Source organism: Artibeus jamaicensis, unplaced genomic scaffold, assembly GCF_021234435.1.
Source record: "Artibeus jamaicensis isolate MK-2021 breed Jamaican fruit bat unplaced genomic scaffold, CSHL_Jam_final contig_327, whole genome shotgun sequence".
Classification (NCBI taxonomy): Eukaryota; Metazoa; Chordata; class Mammalia; order Chiroptera; family Phyllostomidae; genus Artibeus; species Artibeus jamaicensis.
In genome coordinates, this window is record NW_026521772.1 from 2,013,419 (window position 1) to 2,034,416 (window position 20,998).

At 53.1% G+C, this 20,998-nt stretch overlaps 1 protein-coding gene across 1 annotated transcript in view; it reads right to left on the reverse strand.

Moving 5' to 3' along the window:
• ASTN1 (astrotactin 1) overlaps positions 1-20,998 on the reverse strand; it is a 280,642-nt gene that overhangs the window by 77,391 nt on the left and 182,253 nt on the right. The window contains exons 9-12 of the mRNA XM_053663736.1: positions 18,090-18,164; positions 11,274-11,411; positions 10,629-10,779; positions 2,421-2,587 (exon numbers count right to left, since the gene is read on the reverse strand). Of these exons, the coding sequence (XP_053519711.1) occupies positions 2,421-2,587; positions 10,629-10,779; positions 11,274-11,411; positions 18,090-18,164 (531 nt within the window). The remainder of the gene's footprint in view (positions 1-2,420; positions 2,588-10,628; positions 10,780-11,273; positions 11,412-18,089; positions 18,165-20,998) is intronic.

Below are 20,998 nucleotides of genomic sequence, written 5' to 3' on the forward strand. Positions count from 1 at the left end.
ACCCGTGTTAACTCCCCCTCCCATGGAACTAACGGACGCCAGGGCCTGGGGTGCGGACCTCCATGACACCCTCTCCATTAAGCCTGTCCAGTCTCGCTAATGGAACAGCAATCCCGGTGCTGGTCCGTACGGGTCCAAGACCCGTGAGTCATTAACTGGACCTTATTTGTGGTTACATTGAGAAGACCGTAATTTGTTAGCTCAAGTAAGAATTATTTTGATAAAGCTGTCATTTAAAAAGCATACTGACTTAATTTGAGCATCTCCGTTGAGCATCTCCGTAGAAACGCATGAGACGTTGACTCTGTGGATGTTCGTGGCGTGACAATTGTTGTAATACGATGAAGACTCTGCTCCATATGGAGGAACAAGCATCACTTTAAGTGGTGAGAAGCAATATTGGCATGGCCATGACACTGCCCTTTATGGGTGACCTTGGGCCAGGTGATTAAACTCTTCAGCTTCAGTTTCCACATCCGTCAAAGTGCTTCTCCGGGTTGTTGAGAAGGTGAGACATGCATTACGTGAGACGATGAACTCGCAGAACTTGCGCCGGGCTTAGCAGACAGCACCAAAGGTTCCTACCGTTCTGACTCACAGAGGCACAGATGAGGCCCATGTGAATGCACTTGAACTACTTGTTCTCCCCATTTCCATTTACATGTGTGTGGGAACAAGTGTGAGAAGAGCTCTTTCATTCTAAGTGCTTGTGACTTGGTCCTTAGTTCTTTATAGAGGAATCTCAAATCAAGGACTTCTTTGTCCAGCTACATAGAGTAGCTTGTCAACTGTGACAAACACATGCACTGAATTCTGACTGAAATGTGAAGGAAGTCCAGGTAGGGACCTACTGCATTAGTCCAGGCAACAGAGGTGACTCGAGACCCACGAAAGACTCTATGGCACCAGTGTAGGTCAAGGACAGGACAGTGAGGTGGTTCCATCCTTGGGCCATAACATAGTGTTTCTGGACAGGAGTTTGGAACTAGCCGGCTCCCTCTCAGTCCACCATGAGCATCTGGATAGCTGCCCCTTCCACACAGCCCCGCAGCCCCACTCCCCTCCGTGTTCTTGACCATGTGTTCCCCCCACACACACACTCCTTTGGGACCAGGGCTCGTATCCTGCTATCTGTCATATACCTATCACCTAACTCAGTTCTCCGCACAACCTAGGTGCCTCAACATGCGTTTCTCAAATAAATAAAGCCATGCAACTTTGGCTGAATATACTGCCTTTAATTGAACTGGGTCAACCACAATGATAATATTATAGACACATGAAAATTTAGATTAAGCTTCCACTGATGGAATGGGACTTTATAAGAAACTGCATGTGAAAATTGCTTGGTTGCGAAGAAATAAAATAAAATGAAATACAATAAAATAACATTACTATTCCACCAAATAATCTTCTCATGATTGTTCAGCAGGAAGTAGCTTTTAGCAACAATCTCACACGGTTTTATTATCATAAACATTGATTTTCATTGCCAGCCTATTAGATGGTGAGGTCCTTGAGGGCAAGAACAACACGTCACCCGTGACTGCAGCCCAGTGGCCAGCGTGGGTGGTGGCATAAAAAAGGCACTCTGCCTGACAGGCAGGAAAGGGGTGGGGCAGGGAGAGGGGGCCAGGGAGAGAGGGCGGGAGGGAAGCAGGGAAGGGGACGAAAGGTCAGACAAGCAAACTGGGGGTGTAGAAGAATGACCCAAATGTCCTTTAGAAATCTGACACGAACCTGTCATTAAAAATTACTCCAGTCAGTGGTGTCAACTGCCGATTTGAAGGAGCTACAGACCCTTGTTAACACCAGGAGGGCCTGGATTCTAGTCCCGGTCTCCCCGTTTGCCGGCTCCCCGGCCCTGGGGGCGGCGGTCAGCTTCCCTGTGCCTTCTCCGCCTTCTCAGCTGTGAGACGGAGCGGCACTGCCTGCCCTACTGTCCCCAAGGAACTGAGTGGATCCACAGACCAGGGCTCAGCACACAGAGGACTTACTAGTCGGGGGGAGGGTGGGTGCACTGAATGCTGGGACTTTGCGGGCAGAATTTAATTACCTTCACTCCTCCAAAGATTTCCCCCCCTTGTCTGTTGGCATTCACCTTGCCAAGCTTTTCGACCACGGAAAGGCTGTCACAGAACACCTAACTGACAGTCCCACAGTGCACAGCTGGAAAATTCTAGTGTCTGCGGGCAAGACTCTGGCCATGTTCCTGATCTCCAGGGGTGGGACCCAACCTGCCCTGAGGGTCCTCCCTGCTCTGTCTTGAAAAGCCCTCCTCTCCCAGTCCCACAGGCCCTTTTCTCAGAGCCCAAGGGCTGGCCTAGGGTGACCAGTTTATTCCGGTGGTCTTCACTAGTGTCGGCACTAACGTCCCCCGTCCCCGCACCCTGGGCAGCCTCGCGGGCCACTGGACTCACCCACAGAACATGAGGATGTTGTACACAGCGGGGTCGTCCGGGAAGGGCGCCACCTGCTGGAGACACAGCTGCTCGCAGCCGCCATTGAAGCCGTCGGAACAGTCCACCCCGATGTGGCGGTCGTAGCAGCCAGAGCTGTCCTTCATGGGGCTGAGTCCCGACGGGCACTGGCACAACCAGAAAACATGTACATGGGAGGGGTGAACGGGGGGACTGGGTTCTCTGGACACTGGCTTGGAGCTCCTGACCCCGATTTTACCACGCAGCCTTGAAACCATTCACACTGGCAAAGAATGCCGAAATTCCGCACCACGCTGGACTTCCTTGAAAAGCAAGTGACCTTTCTTGCCATCTTGCTTCTTCTCTCTGGGCACAGGTCACACACATCTGCATTCAAGCCAATTCCAACAACAGGCTGGTAGGGAGTGTGGTGGCAAGACAGAGCGAGGCCTGCTGGCCTCCTCATTGGGCCTCAGGCCGGCAGAAGCGTGGATTTGATGGGCCAGAATGGAAACCCATTTGAGGAGACTCCCCTGGGACAGGACAAGGGGCCACTGCTGTTTGGCTTTAGTATTGATAGGACTTTGTTTGAAGTGTCCAAAGCACCTTGTCAGCATCGGTGCCAGACACCGGTGTCGGAAGGAGCAGACAGAGGGAGCAAGGGCGTCCAACCAGAAGGAGACGGTTGGACTTCTGTGACCTTGTAGGGTGGTCTGACTGCTTTCCTAGTGGGACTGGCCACTCTCACCACCTCCCAGCCTCAAGGACGCCCTCCCCATGGCACCTGGACCTGGGCACCCACAGGTGTGTCGCTTGGGCTTGGACTGCATCCCTGTGCTCTGGACACTGTTAAAGCGAGACAGTTAGCTTTTCTGCATTGCCACACCCTCAGGAAACTTCCCAAGAATGACAGCAAAGGAGAGGATCCCGGGAGACCTGTTGGACAGAATCGGGGGGGCAGGGTAGGCAGCAGGAGCCCTCACACGGCACCCATCCCTCGCTGGGTGCTGTCTGCCTCCCTTACCCTGCTCACTGCACCACCCCCGTGGGGCCAGCAGTGTGATCACCCCCACCTTTTGTGTGAGAAGACACAGCGCAGACAGCATGACTTCCCCAAAGCCACACTGCTGTCACGGTGGGACCACACAGAGCCCACGCAGCGGCTGCCCCATCACTGGCTCCCACCAGGGTCAGGGCCCCTCACACAGCTGCCCTTCACCACTTACCAGGCCCCCAGCGCTCGGCTAGGAGCTGTAGCTATTTCTTCTCATGGCACCTCCTGTTATCCTCAGGGAACAGACGTGGAAAGCAATAGCCCAGTAACACAGCGCCTCCTCCCTGCCCTGGATGCTACCTAAGAGCCAGAGACTACTCTTGGCCATCCTGCTTCTGTCTGTGCCACATGTCCTGAGCATGAGCAGGACAGCGGGTTCCCTGCCACGAGCTGGAAGGAGGCAGGTAACTTGCCTGGGGCCAGGCAGCGCGGGTGGGGCAGAGCTGGGCCTGCTTTGAATGGCGGTGCTGGGTACTGTCAGCTAGCTACAGCGCACTTCTCCGAAACCAAAACCAAACCAAAAGCGACTTGCAAAACTCGGGGGGACAGAGCCACACACTTGCCCTCCTGTCCTGTCGCCCGGCTGCCTCTTCCTCTCGGCTGCCAAGCACCTTGACCTAATAGCCCGGCTGCTGCAGCGCAGGTGGGCCCCGAAAACCCACCTCTCGTCCTCCCTGCATCCCAGCTGAAGATCTCAGCAGGGTGTACACTGTTTCCTGACACTAATTCAGCAATTTCCCAAACAAACGGCCCTCCTGTGGGCCTGCCAGGCTCCGGTGCAGCCCCTCTCTCCCGTTGAAGGCAGCCGGTGTGCCGGAAGGTGAGAGCATCTCAAGACGTTTCCAAGGGCTGCCCCGTGCCGGGCAAGCCCAGATGTTCCAGACGATGGTAAACAAGCAAATGAGGCAGCTGAGGATTGCACCCCACGTGTTGTTAGCCCCCTGCTCACCCGCTTCCTGGTGTTAAGCCAGATGTACCACCAGAAGGGAGCTGGCATCACCACCAGGGGGCAGCCCAGGCACGGACGTGGGGACTGCAACAGACGTTTGATTGGAATTTAATGGGTGGCAGTGGGGTTGCCGTGAGTTTTTTTTTCCTTCTTCTTGGACAACATCATCAAAGTAGACACAAAGCCAGTCCTCCTGTTTTCCCTCCTCACGTGGTTTCAATCCTCCTGCCAGCTAGCTGGCCTGGTCGCCGCCGGGCCAACTCCCCGTCTCCCCAGCTGCCTGCTTTGCTCCAGAATGCCCGATCAAGTGTGATGCGGACAGAGACCAGCGAAACTCAAGCAGGCCTTGTTGCAGAATCCCAAAATCTGGCATGTCCACGCCCTGTCGGACCCTGGTGTCTAAGTTGACATTGGTGTGCCCAGTTGGGCCACCTGATATTTGCATTTTCTTAGGTGATTTGGAAAGAAGTTCGCTGCCTTGGATTTTCCCTTTCTCATGAACCAAGTTAAAAAATAGTAACAGCTCTTAGGAACTAAGCCATTCTTGATGCAGGACAAACTACGCATATCACCTTCAATGCTGACAGCACAGGTGGACTTTTGTCCCGGTCATTGGACAGAAGGCCAGCACTTACACTCGAAAAGGTTAGGTACTAACTCGTGTCGGGTCACAGAGGTGGGGATCAGAGTTTTGGCCTAAATCTGTCTGACCCCAAAGTTCACGCAAGGCCCTTCCACTGGGCCACACTGCTCCTTGAGTTTGAGAAAACCTGGGTCCCCTGGGAACCCCCTAAAGAAATAAAGTCACCATGTCAACCACGTAAAGCAATCCTGTAGCTTTGTTGTTTGTTTGATTGTTTTACAAAACTCCCGGAGTCCATTCTGAAATCAATTATGGATTGGTAGCTTCAGTCCAGTATTTATATTCTCTCTCTCTCCTCTTCCACACAGACAGACCGCCCTGCCCCCCAATTATGGTGCATATATTTAAGGACAAAACACTGAAAACTCTCCAGAGCAATGACCTTGAATGCAAGACAGGATCCCCCATCGCTGAAAAAGATGCAATTATCTTGACTTCCCTGTGACTGACTCGGGCTGTGGTTCAGAGTAAAACATTTTGAAAGATTTCAAGGAAAAAAAAAAAAGCTGAAACCGAAAATAGAATTTTCTTCTTAACCCTACTTGAACTAGAACCCCCATGCCCCGTCCAATCATTCCATTGTCCCGTGGTATAACTTGTTTTGTGTCTAATGTTCCTTGTGCTGTTTGTAAGTCACATTCTGGGCCCCTCAAAACCTGTATCTGAACACAGAGAATGTGCAGTTTCCAAACCAAACCCTCTTCCTAGAAGTGTCTGCAGCCGGAGCCCAGGTGCGGAGAGGAGCCTGTCTTTTGTCTTTGCAGCTGCTGGACATTCTCCTTCCCCGCCCCACACGCCCTATGGACAGACCCTTGAAAGAGAACTGTTTGCTTGGTCCCAGCCTCAAGGTCATACATTAACCTCTCTTCGCATAGGTCCCATGAAGCAGTCCCAGGGCCTTCAGAAACCACAGGCTCAAGGAGAAACTCACTGTATCATGGCAATAACCCTTCCCCCCATCAAGAAGGTCTAATAAATGAGCTGAAATTTCAGTGACCCCTAAAATATACAAGGTTAATCATCTTTCATGAGAAGCTCATGGCTTCCTCACTTACTACTGGTCTGAGGCATAATTTGCTAATGAGCTTAAAATGATTTTCTCCATTCAACTCCTTTTCTTCACCATCTTGCCTGTCCTTTTCTACCAATGGCCTTGAGTTGATTGATTACTTACTTTAGAGTCTAGTCCAAGGTCACCAAGCCTGAGACACACACACACCGGAGTGCAGGTGATGAGCGGATGCTCTGTTGGCAGAGGGCACGAGCGACGGAAGAAGAGCCACCCTCTGTACCTGAGCCTGCCTCAACTTACCTAGGCCATTCATAAAACTTGCCACCATCGTCCCTACTCCAAATATGCCCCCTTTCCCTGCATGGTACTCCCACTCCTTCCCCAAATAGTGATCTCCCGAGTTTTTTGTGAGCTCTGACGTGGAAGCCTGCCCGAGCCATTCATGACCTCTCAAAGGGAGAAGTGTGATGGAATTAAATTTGTGTTTCAGTTTCCTGCCCCCCCCCATAGCGGCGGGTCTCTGGGGCACACTCTGCTGCTTCCCGTCCCACAGAGAAGAAGAGAGAGGGTCATCTGTCATGCTTTCTGCACATCTGCGCTCCGGGAGAGGTGAAATGACACATTTGGTGGGGAGCCACTGTGGGCAGCATGTGGACAGAAGGGCGGCGGGGTCACTGGGTAATTCAAAGCTCGTTAGAGCGTAATGATCTGGCAGGGAAGGTCACGTGTTCTACACGGGACAGCTGGAGAGCGACCTCCTGCCTTCCGAGGCGCAGCTGCTCACCTGGGCACACGCAGATGTGTTGCAAAGCAAAGGCCTGCGGGGCCCCTCTCGGGATGAGTGTGAAGATGAGGAAGGAACAGGCCTGAGTAGGCATTCCACTATGTTTTAGCACTGGAAATCATTTCAAAACTTCCTCGTTTTATTTTATTGATTTTAGAGACAGAGGAGAAGGGAGGGAGCGAGGGTGAGAGAAGAGAAAAAAACATCAATTTCTTGTTCCATTTATTTCTGCATCCACCGGTTGATTCTTGTTTGTGCCCTGACCGGGGATCAAACCCACAACTCTGGAGCATCAGGACGATGCTCTAACCAACTGAGCTAACCAGCCAGGGCTCTAAACTCTCAAAGTTTTATATTAATCTTTGGTAGGTAGGGTTGATAAGAATAAGGACGCATTGGCTAAAGTTGGGAGTGGCTGGGCCACGGTCCTGCCTACCGAGTCCACTCCTGTTTCCACTGCCCTCTCTCCCTGATGGCCAGCAAGGATGTCTGTAACGTGATTCTCGGAGCCTGTGAACATGTCACCTTACATTTGACAAAAGGGGCTTTGCAGAGCAAGTTCAGGCTCTTGAGATGACAGATTATCCTGGATTACCCAGGTGAGCCCACGTAATCCCTCAAAAGTAGAAAGGGGACAAAGAAGGGAAGAGAGAGGGGACTGCGGAAGAGCGGTCAGAAAAATGCAGGGTAGCGGCTTTCAGGATGGGAGAAGGGGCGCGCAAGCCACAAAAGGCGGGCCGCCTCCAGAAGCTGGAAAAGGCAAGGTCATGAACGCACTGACCCCCAGAGCCTCCCGGAAGGCGTATGGTCCTGCTGACACCCTGATTCTGGCCCAGTGAGACCCAACATCGGACTGTCGTCCACAGAGCTGGAAGACAGACGTAAATGAGCGTCACTTGAAGCCACTGAACCTGCGACAATTTGTTGCAGCAGCAACAGGACACTAACTATGCAGGGCCCTGTGGGGCTCCACAGAACGGACAGTGGACACTGTTGTGCTCTCCAGGTAGGGCCCACGGCTCTCACCTCGGCACAGGAGGGCCAGGGTAGAAGTAGGACCCAGTTATCAGTGGAGGGAGTGGGGGCTGACTTCCGCTCTGGGAAGCCTCCTGAAGGGGTGGCAACTCCCCACTTTTGGAGAGTGTTCTGGTTCGGAACGGAGGGCTCTCGGCTGGTACAGGTCTGTGACTTTCACGGGTGCTTGTTTCCTGTCCTCAGAGGCCATATAAACAATAGGGCAATTAACTGGGTAGCAATTAACCCTGTGGGAGTCCATGCAGAACGGGAAACGTGTTTTGCCTTCCTAGAAAGAAGGGAGGTTGGCAGCCCCCGAGTCCACCGCATGTTCAACAGGAGAATAAGAGGCACGCTGTCCCCTCCCACACCCTCTCCCAGGCTCCTGAAGGGCCCGTGGGTTCTCAGTCCTTCCTCTCTCTCTTTCCATAAACACATGCCTTTTCCTGAGCTGTCTTTCAGTTCAGCACCCAGAGAACTGGATGGCAGGGTTCCTGTGTGAAGACAAAGAACAAAGGCAATTTGGCACAGCCGATGGCTTTGTCCCGGGTCTACTTCCAGATGACTTCCGGGCCCACTCTGCTACACGACTGAGCTTGAGGACAGCACTGAGGCCCAGGGGAGTCAGGTCAGCTCAAAGCCAAGTCCCTAATCTACTTCTCAGTAGGGTCACGAGAGCCATGACGCGGCCCATCAGCTCGCGGCCCATCAGCTCTCAGCCCATCAGTCCGCCTGCATCGGGGATCCCGTGCTTCAGAACCAAGGGCAAACAGTCCACCGAATGGCCTGCCAGTCAGCCAAGCCCCGCCTCCTCCAACAGCGTGTGGGCCAGTGACTTCACAGTATGCTAATAGCAAGCCCTGCATAACTGGGCGACCCTCTGCCGTGGCTCCAATCCTTACTGCGAACGCACCTGCATCAGGACCGCCCCTGCCAGCCTTGCCCCAGAGATCCCAGTGCTAAAAGTACAAGACTCCATCAGCCCAACTCTGTGCCGAGTAGAAGGGGCCAGATCGCCAACAAAAGGCTTTTGGCGGGCAGACCCTGAGGGCCTCAGGAAAGGGGCAGAGCGGCGGAGGGGGCGGGATAGAGAGTCTGCGCGTGTGCATGGGCGTGAGTGCGTGAGCGTGCTGGAGGGAAGGATGTTCACGCACGTGCACACTACAACACTAAAAGGGTGTTTTAGCACTTAGAACGACCCAAGAGAGCAATGGGAAGTGACGGGCTGAAACCTGGATAAAGAAATGCAGGCTGAATAGTAAACAAAACCTAAAATATAAATAAAAGTGTCCCAGCTGGGTCTTCACTAGACGGTGAGGTTGTCTCCGGAGGGACCGAGGTGAGAAGCTCATTGCTGAAGACATTGGGAAGTGGACCGGCCCCAGGGAGGGGAGCGTGGACTGACACCCTCCCCCCCCCCCCCCCGCTGCCTTGGGACATTTCTTCGCGTGTGCCCCAAGAGCCCGGATCTGCCGGGTTCTCTGCCGACCTGCCACTTAGTTGCTTTCTTTCCCTTTTCTTCACTTTCTCTCCCTGCTCTGATGATTCAGGCCCCTGTGAACTCGTCCCGATCTGCGCAAGTTGGCGAGGCCTGAGGGTTTCGAGGAGAGAGCCCCACCTGGGCCCCAGGCGCATGTCCTGCTCTGACGGACAGAGGCTCCCTGAGCAGGGCAGGTGCCCGGAGACGGGGAAGAGCAGGGTGTGAGTGCTGGGACTGGCGCAGCGTCCTCACAGCTGGCCCCTGCTCCGAGTCCCCTTCCGAGAGCACCACTGTTGGACCTGGAAGCAGGACGACGCCCCCTGTCGTCCTCAGGGCTGGGAGCTCCTGGCCCTGCCTGCAGACACTGACGAGCAGAGGGTCTCCGTGAAACCCCTTCCCTCTCCTTTGTGCCCACTTCATGCCTGGCTCTCCTGCCTTCCTTCTCTGCCCACGCCCTCTCCTCTCTGTGGGGTCTGCAGCGTCCTTCCCTTCAAGGGGAAAAGGGCTAGAAACAGCATCAGTGTGGTGGGCATGAAAACGACAACACGAAGGCCCCAGCGGCGGACGGCTCTGTCTGCTCCCAGCTCCATTTACCCGCACGGTTCAACAGGCTTCATTCACGGCACCGGCGACACCTTAGTCCACGCTAGTCCACACAGCCTCTCTGGCCCCTTGAATTTTACACACAGCCCAAGTCTCCACAGGTACAAAGTAGACAACCGTCTTTAGCAAAGTAGGGGGTCACTGTCATGGTCTCAAGGGGGACATATTTTAATTTTTTCTCTACCATTCTTGGCGTCATTTACCTGGGCAGGTTTCTCCTAAAATTTCCTACTGCGATCAATGTAATTTGACTCTAGACAGAAGGCAGGGCTTCTGCCTGCAAAATGTCCTATATGAGTAAGTGTAGCATATTTCCTATTAGAGTCAACAGTATATCGTCAAGCAGTTAATTAGTCCTCAAGTGGTTTGGGGGTGTCCCTCACCCACTAGACTGCAAGATGGGAAAGGATCCCGGTCTATAGGTCCCGAGATGTCCCTTGGACAGCTGCAGGTCACCTAGCAGGTGCGCCATAAATCCTTCTTGACGTCCTGACTGGTGACTGGCTTCTCACTTCTGCCACAAGAAAGCTCATAGTTTGGATGGCGGTTTCAAGGAGGGAGGGTTATGCTTGACCCTCTCTTTCACTCACAGTGTATTTCCGTCCACCCGTCCGCATGGTGTCTCATCCTGCGCCCCGTCCCTGTTACACCCCGCCCGGGCAGACCTACCACACAGCCAGAGGAGTCCAGCTTGCGGTCCGAGATGCAGCGGAAGTTCTTGCTGCAGCCCCCGTTGTCCTTGCTGCAGTCCCGCACGGGCCCGAAGGAATCCAGGAGCACCTCCAGGCTGTCGAAGGAGGACGAGGTCATCAGCTCCTCCCTGTGGGGAGGACAGCGGGAGCGGGGAGTCGCCATGGGGACCCCATTCCTTGTTCCTACCTGGCCCATCAGGTCCTGTCTCACTCTCTCCTGCAAAAACCTGAGATCAACCGTACTCTGAGCCTTGAACTGACAAATGACAGACACTCTCCATATCTGGGAACGGAGCCAAGGTGGTAACGATGCCTGGTCAGAGTAGGAGGTCCCAGCTGGGCGAGGAAATGAACAAATGATTGCCTGTCAGTCCATGGGGGACATGGGAAGTGCACACAAGCTCCACTTTCATACCCTCTCCCCATGTCTGAGCCTGGGGTGTGCAATACCAATCCAGATAGAGTGGATCCCGGCGCTGCGTGGGGGGGACCGGGAAGGCAGCCCGCGACCTTCTCTATTCAGCTGCTCAGGGTTCCTTTCCCAGCACCTTCCACCTTCACGTGGCTTCTCACTCAGCCTCTTGAGCCAGGTTTGGGCCTCAGCAGCCCCCGCCGGACTCACCTGACCTCCACAGCGTCCTCCATCACGGTCATGTCCGTCTTGCACTTTGCTGAGGGGTTGATGGCCAGCTCGGCGGGCGGGATCACAAAACTCTTGCTGAGGGGCAGCCACATGCCCTCCCCAAGGGTGTAGGTGAATCTGCAGGGACACCCAACGCCAGGTGGTTAGGGCCGGGCAACAACCGCCCCGCGGGGGGACCTGGCGCCTTCTCAGCCTTCTCATCCTCTGCAGAAAGGAGGGCCAGTGGCCGCTTTGTGGGTGAGACCATGGCATGAGGGGGAGGCGGAGAGGCACCCCCCGCTCGCACACCCAGACAGCTGGGGAACGGATCACAGCACCCACGCACCGGCTGTTGGAAGTGGTTTGTTTTGTATCAAGTTACACGAAATCGAGTTCCAGATTCCTTCAGTTCTGGAGCCGGGCTTCCCCTGCCTTCAGTCGGAGATAACGGGAAGCATTTTAACTGAAGAGGCTGCCTCCCACCAACCCAGCCCTCGGTCTGAACGTGCGCAGTGGTAGCGATGGTTTTTCTCTGTGCCTGGAGGAACCCTGCCCAGGAGAGAGGAGGAGGAAAGCTCCGCTTTTCCGGCTTCTGAGCGGTGGGAACAGGAATTCTGAAGCCCCGAGCCAGGGAGGAGAGAAGGGAAAGAAGGAGACAGGCCCAGGAGTGATCTCCGTCCTCCACCCCCACCCCACCCCCCACAGCGAACTGCCTTAACTTCAGGGAGGGAAGATTTGGGTATTTTTTCATTCTCATAACATGGGCTAAAAAGGAATAAAAGAATCAATCAGCATTTCAAGGGAGAGCTTAGAGAGACCTTGAGAGATTATTTGTTTATTTATTCTCTCACTTCACTTCAAAGGTATTCAAGTGCTCTGTGTTTACAGTCAAAGCTGGTCCACGGGTAACAGCCAGTGTGTGTTGGGGTGCATCGTGGGGCTGGGGCAGGCGAGCTCAGCCCCTTCCAACTGGGTGGGGGGTGGGGGAGCAGGGCACCAGGAAGGTGCACACCACTCAACAGAGCCCCCCCCCAAGGGCTCCACAGGCGTGCTGGTCTCGGAGGGCCGCTTCCGTCCTTACTCTCCAGAAACCGCAGTCACCCCTCCCTGCTCCCCAGGGCTCCCCGAGACGCCAGAAAGCTGGATGGGTGGCCTTGTAGGAGAAATGCCATCCTCTCTAGAACGCTGGCCGCAGACAATGTGAGGGAACAGGTGCCCGGAGGAGGCAGAACCACCGAGCAGGAGGGAGGTGGCCAGGGTCTGGGAGATTTCCCCCACTCACACCCTGCTCTGGCTCCCTGAAGTCTCTGACCTGCCGGGCAAACCTCTGCATTAGGCAGCTCTGAAGGAGGCGCTCAACTCCTCCCATCCACAGGGGTGTGAGACAAGAGGTGGGCAAGCTTTGTGCAGGGAGGGGTCTGCACCAGACGAGGGAAGCCCGTTGCTAAGGGAACCGTAGATGGGGACCCACCACTAAACTCTTGTGTAAACAGCTGGCACAACGGAAAGCCTGGCAGCCCCTTTACACAAACACACAGGTCATCTGGCAAGATGAAGGAACCCATATTCAGGGCAAGACGCTGCCCGAGGTGCCTGCAACCTGGGAATCTGAGGGTAAGTGTGGGTTGGCGTCAACAACTGCAAGTTGCTGTGGTCACGTTGCCTTTTGTGACCAGCATTCTGGAGATGGCAACATTCTCCCAGGCAGGGTGGGCGGACCCGCCGATGCTGTATCACGGACTGTTTCGGAGGGAACTCGGCCAAGTGTGAACGGTACCGGGGAGGGGAGCATTTATTGGGACACGGAGTTTTTGTTTTCTCTTTTGGGTTTAAAATTAGAAGTGTTGCACTGAGGTGCAGCAGCCAGTCTGTGGCCTGTAGCTTAGGATTTACGTAACAGATTTTAGGGAACAGATTTTGGCAGTTCCAGCACTTTCTGATGGTGAATTTTTCTTTTGGAAAAAGAGAGTCCATGTCCATCCATCTCCATTTCCCTCCCGCCTCTGCACGCAGTAATGTTTCCAAGGAAAAAGCAAGCTCCATCTTTCTCCAACTGTTAATGGCACCCGGGGCCCACAGAACAATGACCACAGTGCCAAAGATGTCACTCTGTGGAATCTGACTCTAGTCCCTAAAGATGCCTTCATTTCTCACCTCTTTGCTTTTGCTCCTAGTGTTTCTTCTTCCTGAATTGTCTCCCCTGTCTTCTTTGCTGGAGTCCCACTCATTTTAAGACTCCTTTAAAGTCCCGCCCCTTCCAGGAAGCCCTCCAGGATGTTCATACTCAACCCTCATGCTGAGCAAGGGACTCTCTCCTCTGTGCATGAGCACACGGTCCCCTGCTGACCTGAGATCATGAACTGTGCCCGTCTTCACGTGTGTCCACCACATGAAGAATGTGCTACCTTGGATGGCAGAGGACAGTGCTTTGACACAATTTCTGGCCCAAGGAGGTCACTCTATAAATATTTATGGACTGATCAATAAATGGATTGCTCTTTAGTTTGTCCAGGCTACTGGGGGAGATCTCAAATTTCAAATGTAAAGGTAAAGTGCTGGTCAAGATGGTCCTGATACAATTTCTGGCCCAAGGAGGCCACTCATTAATATTTATGGACTGATCAATAAGCAGATTGTTCTTTAGTTTGCCCAGGCTACTGGGGCAGATCTCTGATTTCAAACATAAAGGCAGAAGCAGTGGCGGAAACGGTCCCTCCTTTAAAGCAAGATATAGGTGAGCCTCAGGGTTGGAATGGATTTCATGGTCAAGGTGGATCTGGGCTTGACATTGGGAGGAACTTCCAAAGTGCACAGCAGCTGCTGAATCATGACACCATCCCGGGTTCACCAGAAAGACAGTGTCATCTTCCATCTCTGGCAGGGTCAAGGTGAAACCCTGCAGGGAACGCTGAGGCAGGTGTGGGCCGAGACTCACCTTTCCCGGGGACTCTCCAAGGGGCAGGTGTTTTGTGGGGCGGCTTCCTTTACCCTCACAACAGCCCCCCGGGTTTGGTCATTCGGCCCCATTTTAGACATCTGTGTCCTAGTGGGCAGAGACATTCAGAGGCCTCTCCGCGGTCACCTCCCTTAACTGGGAAAGATGGGGGTTGGTTTGACTCTCCAGCATGGCTCTCAGCAGCGTTCTGGCCCATGCCGGCCCGTGCCAATGAAATTCTAAAATTCCCTTTTATCCACAAAATCTAGTAACTCCAAAAACCAAATATAGCACAAGCTGTCAGAGGAAAACTGTGTCCCGAAATCTCATCTGTCCCTCATTCGTGCTGATTTGGCAAGAACAGCTTCGAAAAGCCACCCAAGAGAAGTCGGGCGAGCATCTGGAATGCCTTCCCAGGCTGGGCCTGCTCGCGCGACAGCTGGTGGGGACTGTCACAGTTGGTGGCTCAGCGGTGGGCCGAGCCCTGCACACGGCCTTGTTAAATGAGAGCTGGAAACTTCTGTTGAGATGCAAATGCTGGCCAGGGGGCAGTGGACACAACAGGCCTGTGCTCTGCTGTGGCCGGGCGTGCAGTGGACGGGGCAGGGAGTGGACAAATGGCTCACGGCCTGGCCCCCCGCTCTCTCCCACAGACATCCAGAAGGAGGGACTGGTCCCCGGGAGGCAGGGACGCCCTCGGGAGGAGGGTTTCTGAGAGAGAAATGGGGTCTGAAGGAATGCCTGCCCCGGAGGTCCCATGGGATGGACTGGGCTCAGCTGCCGTGGAAAGAATGTCTTGGGCACCAGACCCGGCTTGGTGGGGAGGCTCAGACTCTCCCCTTCGGACCCTCCGGGACTAAGCCTGGACCCTTCCCAGGTCCTTGGCGACTGCACATTACCCAGGCTGGGCTGAGTGGCAGGTCTTTCCCTCACCGGGGTCCAAGTCCTTAGGAGATACCTGAAATGATCATCTACGGATATTTGCGGAAGACCTACCATGTTCAAAATTCCATGTTAGATATTTAATAGTCAAAGCCATATACGATATTGCCCCTTCCCTCGATAAGGCCACTACTCCACTGCAGAAACAAATACACAACTTAAGAAGGGGAAGAAGGTTCAAGTCAAGGAGCATGTATAAAGGACCCATGGACAAAGACAATGGGGGGGTGGAATGTGAGAGTTGGGGGGCTGCTGGGTAGGGCAGGAGAGAGTAATAGGGGGAAATGAGGATGACTGTAATTGAACAAGTAAATAAATAAATAAGAAATAAAATAATTGACAGGTGAACATTACAGCCAGCATGTTACAGACATTTCGAGGAGGAAAGCCACTGTGAGTCACAGAAGCTCAAGAGTAGGGTTTCCCCGCCCTGAGTGCAGATTAGAATTACGTGGTGCTTTTTAAAAGACACGCATGCCCTGGTCCCCACCTCCCGCAAGTTTTGAATGAATCGGTTCGTGCTGGGTAGGGTCACCGGTCATGTTAAAGCACCCTGGGGATTCTTCCCACGGAGGGTGAAGGATGTAACACAACACTTGGATGAGACCCCTGTGAAGTCAGGGACCACACCTCAGTCACATTTGTTTGGTCACAGCTACAGCACCTGAAACAGCGCCCTGTAACAGCAGATGCCCCGCAGAGGTTGAGTTTAGCTGGGACATGGTCTGCGCCATGGCAACGGGCAGTGTTCGTGCCAGGAAGAGACCGTGCATTCTGGCTGGAGGAAAGAGTAAGGGGCAAAGACAGAGTAAAAAATGTGCTCTTTCTGGGTGCAGTGGGTCAGTTAGAAGACAGAGCTAAGAACTTGAAGGTTCTACAGGAGAAAGCAGGCTTTTAAAAGTGAGCTGTGTGTTGGCATTCAGCTGTGGGAAGAGTTGAATGTCAAACTTTAAATGGTATTCGGCGGTCCAGGGAAGCATGCACGGGCTTGGAATTCATCAGAAGTCGCTGGTGCACAGAGCGAGTGAAGAGTCAGGGGCCTCTTTAAGGACCTGCCTCACTGACCAGGGCACACGGTTTTCCAGGCCACTGGCACTGGGTTTGCTCAGACCCCAGAGTGGTTTCGGTTCAAGTTCTTAATACCTGAAACCAGGAAATCACAATCCATTGATTTCATCTGAGAGGTTTGTGACTGTCCTGCCAGCGACCAAAAGGATTAATCACTCATTGATTGGCACACTGGCTCCCGAGAGGGCTTCCTGCCTGGGTCAAACCACCCGGCCGATCCCCTCTGCAGAGAGACCTCCCGAGGCACGTCCGGTTGGCAGCTAACAAACCTGAAGAGAGTAGGCGGTGCTTGTGGGGACAGAACCAGTTTCTGTGCAAGTCCTGCTCTCACGGCAGCCTTGGGAAAGTCTCGAGGGTTAGTTTCTGACTTTTAGGGGAGCGGGAAGGTATTGGCAGTAACCAGCCCCACTGCCCCAGGCTGTCCTCATCTGCCTAATCCTTACCACCCTCACAAGGTCCTGGCAGGCCAGCAGTGAAACAAATGGGGAGGGAGTCAGCCAGACAGTAAATCATTGCTGGAAGCTTTAAATGCCCACATCAGAGTCTAAGGAACACAGCTGACTTCTCTTGTAGCACAAATCCTCAACAGCAGCCCGTGGCCCATGCCATAAATGTGACTTAACCTGCCCCGGGAGAGACAATCAGGAGAGAGAAGGGGAAGGGGAGGCCCCGCGAGGCGGTGATGCTGTAAATCTGCGCTTTGGCTAAGAGCGTGCCTTAGGAGAACACCGCGGTGGCCAAGGCCAGTCCATTCCCAGCCAGCAGGGAAGGAGCCAGCTCCGGGAGCAAATGCAGGAGCAAAAGTGACACCTGGGCCAGGACTAGCTGACAGGAGGGTCTGGGGGAAGGGTCTGGAAAGGCAGCAGTGAATATGTGAACTCAGCACACTGTATGCATGCAGGGAAAGGGTGCAAGTTTGGCCTGGCCTGTTGACCACTCCTCTGAAACACCGGGTTGACAGCACGTCCTCTGCCATCAGACACTCCCGCAGGACTATTTACTTCCTCCACCAGAGGGCGCTCTCGTGCAGGGAGATGGATTCCTATCCAACCGTCCAGGCCAAGCACAGTCCCTGGCACCCAGTGGTCCTCAGCAAATGCAGGTTCAGGGAGGGATACATGAACAAAATAAATGGATGATTAGATCTTAGCTTGGAAATAAAGATGGGTTCCAGCTAAAGCCTGGTGTGAATTAAACTTTATGAAAATCCAATAGTGCATGGCTGGAATCCAAATCCTTCCTCTGCGTGTTGACTCTTCTAATACGTGCTATTCCCGGGTAGGTCGGTAGAAATTTGAGAGGGAATAGAAACATCTAATTTAATCGGGAGGGTGGTAGATAAAAGAAAATACTAATGAAGTAGAGCTGGGAGGAGGGGGAGGTGGCAGAGCGGAGAGATTCGTTTCAAGCAGAGCAGCGTAGGACTTGAGGAAGGTGTGAATTAGGCAGATGCACAGCGGAGAGAGAGGCAGAAAGGGACGCCAGACTGTGTGATGGGTGACAGTTTCTGTGACAGGGGCTCTGCCTGCGTCATCTCCTAACTTCCCCATAACAGCGGCGCCAGGCGGGGAATGCAGCCCCATTTAACAGATGTGGAAACTGGAGGAACCAAAAGGTTAAGTGAATAATGACTGGGGTTCAGAGAGCAGGCACGAAAGGAGGCCAGGACCTGGACGGGATCTGTGTGACTACAAAGGCCTCCACACTGTCACTGGGCATGACTGTGGCGGAGTCGGGGACAAACGCTTTGTTCCTAGAAGGGCAACAGGACCCACGGACACGTTCACCGTCTTCTACTTCACTGCTAGGAAAGCAAACCCTGTGGGACACGGGGATGTAGTAGGCCTTGAGGACACACAGAAGCCACTCACCTGAATATTTTATCAGAAGGCTGTTCTCCCAAAACCAGGTCAAAGCCTCGCTGGAATATCGTGTAAGGCCAAGGCCTGAAAGGACAGAAACGTCGTTCCGTTAAAGTCGACTCGACGAACACTCCTCGAACATGCGCCCACTTTGTGCTGGGCGCCATGCTGGGTTCCAGAGACCCACAGACAAGGAGGACCGAGCCCCTGTCTTTAAGAGCCTCACTAATGTCAGTTTGCCCAAGAGCCTAATGCTGGACCCCAACCAAGAGCAGGATCAATGTAGAAACCACTGACCCGGGAGGAGAGGGAAATTTAATGGACTTGACGACTGGAACTGCATATTGAGGACTGTATTAAGGTGTACCTCCCATCACCGTAATTCATGGTCCTTCAGATGTGGGTTGAATGAAAACTGAGCTCTGCCTCACTTAAGAGAGGGGCAGCAGGATTTGTTGGGGAAAGTGAAGCCTCTGGAGTCAGACAGTTCAAGTTCAAACGTTGTTCCGCTGTTGAACCAACCGTCTGACTTTGGGCAGATGGTTTGTCTTGTTGGGTAGAACGCCATCGCTCGTGAGGACAGGGTTAATCACGGCTGCCTCAGAGACCACGGTGAAGATTAAGCAAAACTTGGCGCCCAAGGCCAAGGCTCATACGGGCCCTTCACATGTTCCCTTTTTCAGAACGACGTGAAGAGCGTGGGCCTTCTGGTTCCAGAGGTTCTCAAAAACTGGACTGTCATTTGTTATTCAAAGAGAAACAACGAAATGGTATTTTAAAAATCATCCTTAACTACGGTCTCCCTGGGAAGCACGTAGGTGCTAGATATCCCTGAAACACAACTATTGCTATCGAATAGTATCTATCTTCTCACTCACCAAGGCGTCCAACCCCACAATTACACACTCATCCGAGAGAGACTCCGTAAAGCGCGGACTTGTGTTCGGGACTAGACGTGTAAGCCCTGGACAACTGAGCCCTTGCTCTCAGGGACACACAGACCACACATATGACCAGTTACACTAACCCGATGACCCAGTTGTTGAAGGTGTTATTGCAGACAAGCCTTTGGTTTTTAGTTTTCAAGGACTATAAAGAGTCAGGAGAATAAATCCACATAACTGTCTGGGGCCAAGCCCGATACTAGGCATTCACCCAGCGACTGTCAGTGGGGTGCAGGGGTGTCACCCACTAGAAGGCGTTTGGGAAACTGCGGCAGTTGAACGACATGATGATTCAGTGACTGAGGGCACTGCTGGCAGGTTTGGGGAGACTGGAGTGGAGCCGTGCTCCGGGCGGCTCAGCAAACACCCCCTTTCCCACGTCCTGCAAAGTTCCAAGCGGACCGCTGCTCCTTCACAGCGACCAGAACCTGCTGATCGGCATCTGGGCTCAGCTGCAGACATCGTTCTCAAAGGAGCAGAGCCGCTCACGCCACTTTAACGAGTGCTGAACTTTCTGGGTGCAGAGCTCCCCTATAAATTGGGGGAAGGTCATACATGGTCACCTAGAAGCTTTACCATTTGTTTATAATTCTGGGAAAGCGTGTCATTGCCTTCAGCACTGCTCATGGTCTTTGATCACCACCGTGGACTTGGCATCGGCCTCGACTGCCTTTACATTGATTACAGGCCAGTGCCTCCATGTTGCTTGCCAATGTCCCTTACCTGTGCTTCTCTGATTTTCATGCTTCCAGAATATTTGCACATTAAAACACTTAAATCATCATAAATTACTTTCTTACTAGGCACGATGCTTCATTTTGAAACATCTTTTGTACATCGATTTTATCATTGATGAGCATCATTTAAGGGTTATACAAGGGGTTAAAAAAGCATTTGTTATAACACAGGGCGCTGGGTCTACTGAGGGTGAGAACCCCCAGCTCAGCCCAAGCCGTTGACCGAGGGACTGGCAGCTGCAGAAAGAGCCCATGCGGTACGTGACGGACTGAGAGCCTGGGACGGACGCGCTCATTCTGCACGCTTACTATTTATAAACACTTTATTCCTGGAATTCAATTTGGAACTATTCTGAGGCCACCAGAATCAGCCCCCAGAATGTACCCAAATACTGTCCTATGAATAACCGTTGCCTCAAACAGCTCTCCTCGATGTGTTTTTTTTTAATATGCTGCTCTGTGCATTGAAGGTAAACCCACAGAGCAGAGCTGAAGTCTGATTCTTCTTGTTGAACAGGAAGTGCTGGTTTATGAGCAGCTAAAAATAATGTGACTTAATTCAAGAAGAAGTCCAGACATGATGGTCTGTCCCGGATGCTCCCAGACACCTAGAAAGGGTGACCAAGAGAAAGACAAGCCACTTTCGCTCTCTCTCTCGGGAGAAAACACGTCTCACTTACTATCCGTTTAATGATTTCAAAAAACATACATTTTGCCTTTGAGTCATCTCTAGTACTCAAGACTGGTACAGTATAATGTGCAATTAGAGTGAATTCTTGGCATGGTTCCTAGGTTATTCGAAAATGAATTTTGAAGAGCCAACTTTTAGGATGGGCGCGACTACAATGTGAACGATTAATTGCGTAGAATAACGTAAATAAACCTACAGTCAAGCCTTGGGGGATGAAATGAGGCTAGAGTCACTTAGCACAGGCCACCATGTCGCTGGGCAGGTCAGGTCAAAGGGACTTCCTGCTCTGGAGAGGCTCCCGTGGTGAGGAAGGTGACCCAAAGGCCGCAGATGTGCAGTGCGACGCCTCCCCGGTCACATGGAGAGGTGGCCAAGCACAGTGGTTGGGACGTGGCTCCGGAGCCAGCCTGCCTATTTCAGTCCAGCCTCCCCACCACTGGCACTGTGACCATGAGCAAGTCCCTCAGCCACGGGAGTCCGCATTTCCTCCTCTATAAAATGAGACTGATGGTAACCCTTGGGTCCTTCCAAACCTGGTGAGGTTGC